Genomic DNA, 8,172 nt, shown 5'->3' with positions numbered 1-8,172 from the left:
ACTCGAGACACTTCTCATCGTTTCAGCACGTCGGTTTCACCTGAGACGTTTTTTTGTGTGAGTGTGGTTTGTGCTCGTGCAGCAAAATTCGACTTCAATCTAATCGTCATCGCCCCACAGTGTTTTAAATAAAGTCAATGTTAAAAGAACAAATAAAGGTTTTATTTAACTGGGCGGCGACGCTCTCCCTCTGGGACCACGTGTTTGTTGGTGCAGTGATATATTTATCAGTGGCACTGACGTCCCGGGACCAGGAGTCGCAGGACGGGGGGATTGTTTTTTTGCAGGAGGTCAAAGGTCACAGCGTGGCTGATCTTCCCAGAGACGGAGCGACCTGCCTCTGTGTGACCTGCTTCGATATACTTATGATTTACTGCTCGACGTTCAGACATTGTAACACAGTTCTCTTCTTCTGTGGTGCGTCCGTGTGCAGCTGGAGAACTTCCTTCAGAGCAGCAGCCTGAGACGAGACGTCGCCAACACGCCGTCGCACGTCGTGCACAACCAGACGGCCGCCATGCTGCGGATCGGAACCAACCTGCTCACGCACACGGCCGAGCAAACACGCAAACTCAACGTGGTGGAGGCTCAGGTAACCAGGCCGCCGCCGGCTCGCCCGCGGGTCACGTGACCTGCGAAGGCAGAACTCCTCCGTGTTTAACGTGATGTCGTCCTCCAGGTGCTGAACCACACGTCGCGCATCGAGATCCAGCTTCTGGAAAACTCTCTGTCCACCAACAAGCTGGAGAAGGAGCTGTTGCTGCAGACGACCGAGATCGGCCGGCTCCGGGACAAGAACAGGTGAGTGAGTGTGTGTGTGTGTGCGTGTGTGTGTGTGTGTGTGTGTGTGTGTGTGTGAGTGTGTGTGTTCTCCTCCACAGTCCAAACACATGCAGGAGACTCTACATTGACCATAGCTGTGAATGCCGGTGGTTGTTTGTCCCCATGAAGCTGTTGGCAGACACGAATTCTGGGTCTGGACATTCTACGGAGTCGGCCGTTCACACATGAAGAACCCAGCGGGAGATCGTCCAATCAGAACACTCAGTGGCGGCGTGGCGCCTGGTCCAGCGTCCAATCACTCGTCGTGAATCCTCAGGAGATTTTCCCGCTGTATTCTCACGTGGGCTCACTCCTCTGGGCAGGACAAGTTCTGGAAAATGTCTGGAGCAACATTTGCGTTCTCATGTATTCAGCCCCGTTGTAAAAAAAACAAAAAATGTCCAGACTTATATCAGAGTGTGTGTGAAAGCAGCTCATGTCATGTCGGCCCTGTGATGGACTTCGTCCTCCGCCTCCACCCCGTCCAGGGTGAACCTCCGCCTCTCGCCCACTGGGATCGGCTCCCGCCAGTGTGGTCGATACTGCTGGTATATCCACACACACACACACACACACACACACAGACCGCAGCATCAGCAGCGCAGCGATCAGCGACTCCCCATCCGTCCACGTCACAGTCGACCTGTTCACTCGTTCATGCGCAGGTCAGCATGTTGAAATGATCAGAGGCCGCGGCTGATGATGTGTTTCAGCTCGTCACGTGACACAACGTCACCTACATGACACATGAGGATGTGAGAGTGTGTGTGTGTGTGTGAGAGTCGACTCTCGTCAGCTACACTTTGGTTGGAAAAGCTTCATTAGCAGATGTGACGTTTGGTCTCGGGGGTTAAAACACTGATTTACTGAGCAGTGAAGAATTAACCGAACAGATATCATCTTTCTGTTGAACACAGACTGAAACCTGAGGCGGATTTCACACAGAACTGTCGTCCAGGTCGTATTCGGTCACTTCTCACTGTCCCACGTTTCCATCTGTCGCTTCCTTCATCACGTTTCATTCGTTTGGCTCGAGTCTTGTTGGTCCAACTGGGCTGGAGGAGAGTTGTTGCTCTGCTGGTTCAGCTGCAGTTCGCTCCGCTCGGGTTATTAATCTTTATTCCTCTGTTTTTTACGGCTCCTCTTACAGGACGGAGGAACAACCTCCTCTACACATTTGTTCAACAAATAGTTTGGATGTTTCTCCTCCCTCCGACAGAACTCACAACCTTCATGTTCCACAGTCTCATGCTGATACGAAGCACTGTAGGAGTCGTGATACAGTCACAGCTCCTACAACCTGCTTGTGCGGAATGTGTGGACGCTCCGCACATCTTCTGTCTGATTGTTGAACTTCAGAGTTTACTGGTGAAGAAAAACTAACTCCTCGTGTTCGTGGAGGATGTTTTATCAAGACCCATCGAATCCTCCCGAGGAGAACAACATGCAACATGTTTACACTCAGGCGACAAAACCTGGTCTAGTGGCAAAGGTGAAGCCAAATCATCATGATCGCCCCCTGGTGTCTGGCTGCAGTACAGGTCATAAGCCCCGCCCCCTGGTGTCTGGAAGGTGCAGAATATCAAGGGTGTTTCTGTCGATAGAGGTCTCATTTGACCCGTTTGACTGTAACTTGTTCACATTAGATATTAATGAGATAATAATAAAAAGAGCTTGGTCACTTCACTTCCTGTTCTCTTCCCTGTGAACTTGTCTTCCAGTCTTCTGGAGAGTAAAGTCCAGATGTTGGAGTCTCAGCAGAGAGGAGAGCTGCAGGACATGAGGGAGCAGAAGAACAGGCTGCAGGTACAGTAGGTTACAGTTAGACCTCCGCTGGCAGTGGCACCGAACTAAAAGAACAAATCCAAATCAAACAGAAGATAAAATCCATAATTGCGATGTGAAAAGCATGAAAAAGCCAAAAAAAGGAATAAGATAAGAAGAATGAAAACAACACTTGCATGGATGAATGAACGTGTGGTTGTTTAAACAAATGAAGGAATCACAGGCTGATTATTGTTGTTTTGAGAAACGATATGAATCTGATTTTTTATTTCTCTCTCAGTCGGTCGTCAGGACGCAGATGACGGCGATCGAGGCTTTAGAGCGACAGCTGCGAGTCGCCAGCAGCAACAACACGGCTCTGCAGCGGCAGCAGGCTCAGCTGATGGAGTCTGTGCACACACTCATCCACATGGTGGCTACAGGTACACACTCACACACACACAGACACACACACACACACACACACACACACACAGATCCGACTTCAGTGTATACTGTTGTGTGTGTGCAGCGTCGCCTCCGGGCAACCAGATGTGGAGAGATTGTGCAGATGCCTACAAGGCCGGTCAGTCGGTCAGTGGACTGTATCACATCTACATCAGCAACAGGACCGAACCTGTGCAGGTACAGTAATGTCGCCATGTTACGTTTACCTGGTTATCAAACTCTGCATGTTGAAAAAGAACAAAGTTTTGATGCACAATTAAAGATTTTTTTAGTGTTCATTTGTCCTCCTAATGAGTTTCTGGGGTCTGAGATATATTTGGGTTTTTTAGAACCAAAAAAACATCTATATATATATAGATTAAGATGTACAGTTTCAGATTTATCTCCAGTTTGTGCTCAACAGTTAAAATCTGAATCAGTTTTATGTAATGGATGATTGACATGTGACTGTTGTTTGGAATACTTTGGATACTCTCTTCTTCCTCTCCTGAAGGTTTACTGTGACATGGAGACGAGCGGCGGCGGGTGGACCGTCTTCCAGCGGCGCTGTAACGGCAGCGTGGACTTCCAGAGGAGCTGGAGCGAGTACAAGACGGTGCGTTGGTGTCAGGGAGAAGTTTTCGGATCTGTGAGTGAATCTGTTTGTAAGTGGCTCCTCACCTCCTTCCTCCCATGTGCAGGGCTTCGGGGATGTGTTGGGTGAACACTGGTTGGGTAATGAGGTTCTGTACCTGATGACCAGCCAGCGTCAGTACAGTCTGAGGGTGGAGCTGAGAGACTGGGAGGGAAACCCCGCCCACTCGCTGTACGACCGGTTCACACTGACCAGTGAGAGGCAGCAGTACAGGTGACTGACAGTTACACTTCACCACAACTGTACTGTATTTACAAGGATACAGACACCTCTCCATAAACGAGGGGAAGAGTACTCCAAGTAAACTTTCAGTACTGCTTGTACTTTACTTACATTACTTCCACGTAAACAAATCTTCCTACCTATATACCTAACTACCTATCTACTTACTTATCTACCTACCTACCTTTCTACCTACCTACCCACCTACCTACCTACTGACCTATCTACCTACCTACCTACCTATCTACCAACCTACCTACTTACCTATCTACCTACCTTCCTACCTACATACCTACCTACCGTCCTACCTACATACTTATCTACCTACCTACTGACCTACCTACCTACCTACCTACGAACCTACCTTCCTACCTACATACTTCTCTACCAACATACCTACTGACCTACCTACCCTACCTACTGACCTATCTACCTACCTACCTACCTACCTACCTACGGACCTACCTTCCTACCTACATACTTCTCTACCAACATACCTACTGACCTACCTACCCTACCTACTGACCTATCTACCTACCTACCTACCTACGGACCTACCTTCCTACCTACATACTTCTCTACCAACATACCTACTGACCTACCTACCCTACCTAATGACCTATCTACCTACCTACCTAACTTCCTGTCACGTATACTAAAGAACAGTCCTTGTTTCCTCTCCTCGCCGCCTCCTCTCCATCAGGTTGTATCTGAGAGGTTATAGTGGAACTGCCGGGAGGCAGAGCAGCTTGGTGACGCACGGCACCGGCTTCAGCACCCGAGACCAGGACAACGACAACTGTGACCACTGCAAATGTGCCCTGATGCTCACTGGAGGTAAAGTTCCTTCTCATGTCCGGGGGCCTCAGCGGGCTGCACCGTCTTCAAGCGTACGCGTCGCATTACGCAGTTTCTGTCTCCAGAGAGATCATTCACTTGTGATCTCATTGGGTGGAACCACACAAATTGATAACTGATTTGTCTAATGAAAGTCGTGAAAGAATAGCAGTCTGTCATTAATCACACCAAATGAGAAAACACTTCTAAAAACACATATTTTGTTGTTTAATGATAAAAATTTGTGGTATTTTGCCAAAAGCTCCGACCTTTCAAACATCTGTCTCTGTCACCACTCAGTGCTCTGCCCTTCACCTCGCGTCAATGCCAACACAAACAGCCCTGCGGTTCTTCACGGCCGCCGCTCGACCGGTCGCCATCGACCATTAAGTTAATCACCTCCAGCTCTCAGAGGACAAGACTCCACTGGTCACCATGAGTCAGCGAGTCGTTTAAAATCCCGGCAATATACAGAGAAAGAAGAAAAAAAGTGACAGAGATTCAAAAAAGGATCAACAGCAGGGGGAAGAAATTAGCAAAGGGGGAAAAAAGAAAAGATACGGAGAGAGAACAAAGGGGAGGAAGGGACGGAAAGACACAAAACACCAATGTATAAAAATGTATAAACTGTAAATACTTAACATCATGTGCATGACATACATATTCATTCAAGTTAGTCATGAACACAGCACATTGTCTACTGAGATGCATTTGTCCCAGGAACTTTATTCAAGGAACTAAAAGGTCCGTCAAGTTTCCGCCGCAGTCTAAAGACCAGGCTAAATTAAACAGATTATCCTACTGGCGGCTACCACAAGCTGTTCCACTCCAGTCCAGCAGGTGGCAGTTTTGTGGAAGACTATACAACTTTAGAAGTGTTTCCAATGCAGGAACTTTCCCCAGAACTCAATGTTTCCACTGTAGGGATCAGGATCAAAATTAAGTTGCAGGGAAATCTTTGTACCCAAAAAAGGTGCCTGATCTACTCATCTTCCTCTTTCTCCTTGTCTCTGTCTCTCTCTCTCTCCATCCCTCCATCAGGGTGGTGGTTTGACGCATGTGGTTTCTCCAACCTGAATGGTATCTACTACACCATCGGCCACAACATCAGGAAGCTCAATGGTATAAAGTGGCACCACTTCAGAGGCCCCAGCTACTCCCTGCGCTCCACCTCCATGATGGTACGACCCTACGATTTCTAACAGCGCCCCTCAGCCGTCATGATGGTACGACCCTATGACTTCTAACAGCACCCCACAGCCGTCATGATGGTTCGACCCTATGACTTCTAACGGCATCCCTCAGCCTTCATGATGGTATGACCCTGTGGTTTCCAACAACCCTCCAAAGTCCCTGAGCACCCCTCAGCTCCAGCACCACAATGGTGTGACCCTACGGTCCACCACTGCCTTGATGGTACAGTCCAACAGCTTATCACAACACCTCTCGGATCCACAATGGTACAAACTCGACTTGAGCAGATCCTGAGAATCACAGTCGAAGTGGTTCAGCCCATACGAGTCACACTTGCCCCTTTGATCCACCCTCCTGGTTTGACAGTCCTGCTGTTTAATGTTTCCTCTCTAGGACTTTGTTTTCATAACCTTCCTCGGTTCCATGTTCGCTCATGAAGAAACAGCTCATACAAAGGAAAGTCAAGGTGTTCAAAGCCCTTCTGGATCAACAGAGTCGAAAGCGGGATGACGTCAGCCGTCGCTGGAAGTGCCAGTCTCTCCCGGAAGACGTTCATGTTGCACACGTCTGAAGTCATAAAAAGTGATCGAAATAAATGTACAAAGACTGGAAAACTTGAGAGAGATGTTCAAACCCTGCTGTCTGCCTCACGTCCTTACAGCTGGACAACCGTGGAACCACAGTAGGCATCAATATATCGAGAATGTCCATAATTCATTGTTCCAAAGGTGTTGGGTGAGTTTCTGAAAGCTCCTGGCAGCTGCGTGGTTCAGCCCTTCATGACTTCAGAGCATCTCTTGGATTCGATGGTTTAATCCACGTCGACATATCTCTGCAGGTTGATGCCATGAAGGTCATCTCATCTTTACTTGCAGACATTCCTGTTTTCCCACGTCTGGAGGGGCATTCCGTTTAGGAGTCAGGTGGTCTTCAGATACTCCCTGGTCGCTCTGTCGGCAGAAGATCCTGTCAAGCTGTCTTCCACTTCCTCAAGAGCAACACAGCAGCTTGTGACGCTCACAAGCCCCAGAGGAGTTTGGTGCAGAATGACAAACGTCCAATGACGTTGAGTTTTTCTACCTACAGAATTGTTTCTGTGCGTTAGAATATCTCAAGAGGACGATGAAACACGTACAGGCACCGACGATTCAAGCGATGTCATTAATGTTGTAGGTTGATGACCGGATCAATCATTTGACTGAGGTGTTCAAGTGAATAAGAAATGAATAAAAGTTTGGACAAGAAAAGACGACTGACTCTTATGTGACTTTTTAACATTTAAGTGAAAGGTGAAACTGTTTGTGCATCTGATCGATGTGTTGATAAGTTGAAGCCACTCTGAGGATTGATCTGTTGATCACGACTTACTCTGATACTCTCTCGATCGCCTGTGGTTTGTTGCACTACCGTCCTGTAGAGGGAATAAATGAATCTCTGTCACAGGACCATGGTTTCTTCTTCAAACTCAAAGGCGTTTATGGACGTTGTAGATGCCGTAACAGCCATGTGGACAAATATTAATGTAACTTTGCTCCCCTCGGCATACAGAAAGACTCACAGACCTGTACATAATAAATGGTTAGTAATCATAGACTGTGTATGGAAATGGATGAAGTCACCAGATCCGGAAAGTGAAGCCAATGCAGAAGTGTCTGAAGCCTGTATTCTGTGTACTGACCAGCAGAGGGCGACTCTATGAGAACATGACTCTACTTCTCACTGGATTCATAACCTCAGTAAAACATTTTCCTGAGGAGTTTCAATCTCTAGTTTCAAGTGTTTTCTTCAACACATGATGTTCATTTTGTACATTATGGTCCATGTACAGTCACATAGACCATAAAGCACAAATTGGTTCATGTGTTCATGTGACAGTTGTGGCTGATTATCATTCTGAGCCTGTTCGAGTGAAGCTGTCTCTTGTTTATGTCAGAATAAAAGTTTTTACTTCATTATGATTAAAATGCACTTTATGGAAGACAACCCGGTGACGGAGTGTTTGCTTTGACCTTTGACCTTTGACCTTTGCTCTGTCTATTGTGGGATCTTATGTGTTGAACGATACTGCAAAAATTAACAAATTAGACTTTTTACAGGTTTAAACTGTTTGTTTTTTTAATTCACTGCATATTTGTTGTTGCAAAGCTTGTCCACTCAACTGTAAACAGTCTGCAATTTTTTGTACAATAAAAAATGTTAATGAAGTCGGTTTGAGCGTCTCTTCTCTAAGA

At 47.1% G+C, this 8,172-nt stretch overlaps 1 protein-coding gene across 3 annotated transcripts in view; it reads left to right on the top strand.

Annotated features, from left to right (window-relative positions):
* Positions 1–7,692, top strand: part of angpt4 (angiopoietin 4) — a 30,186-nt gene extending 22,494 nt beyond the window's left edge. Inside the window, exons 2-11 of one of the 3 annotated variants that reach the window (XR_007030925.1) lie at positions 434–592; positions 680–801; positions 2,544–2,628; positions 2,888–3,029; positions 3,119–3,231; positions 3,548–3,649; positions 3,735–3,901; positions 4,614–4,747; positions 5,789–6,623; positions 6,817–7,692. Coding sequence is in view for 1 of the 3 variants with exons in the window: in XM_035631910.2 (XP_035487803.1) it covers positions 434–592; positions 680–801; positions 2,544–2,628; positions 2,888–3,029; positions 3,119–3,231; positions 3,548–3,649; positions 3,735–3,901; positions 4,614–4,747; positions 5,789–5,949 (1,185 nt within the window). In the remaining 2 variants the exon portion in view is untranslated. Of the gene's footprint in view, positions 1–433; positions 593–679; positions 802–2,543; positions 2,629–2,887; positions 3,030–3,118; positions 3,232–3,547; positions 3,650–3,734; positions 3,902–4,613; positions 4,748–5,788 lie in introns of all 3 variants that reach the window. The other 2 variants (XR_007030924.1, XM_035631910.2) reach the window with 2 other exon arrangements.
* Positions 7,693–8,172: the final 480 nt, after the last annotated feature.

This window comes from Scophthalmus maximus, chromosome 6 (assembly GCF_022379125.1).
Source record: "Scophthalmus maximus strain ysfricsl-2021 chromosome 6, ASM2237912v1, whole genome shotgun sequence".
In the NCBI taxonomy this organism is placed as follows: domain Eukaryota; kingdom Metazoa; phylum Chordata; class Actinopteri; order Pleuronectiformes; family Scophthalmidae; genus Scophthalmus; species Scophthalmus maximus.
Note: the sequence above shows the minus strand (reverse complement) of the source record. Positions and strands in the feature narration are given on the sequence as shown.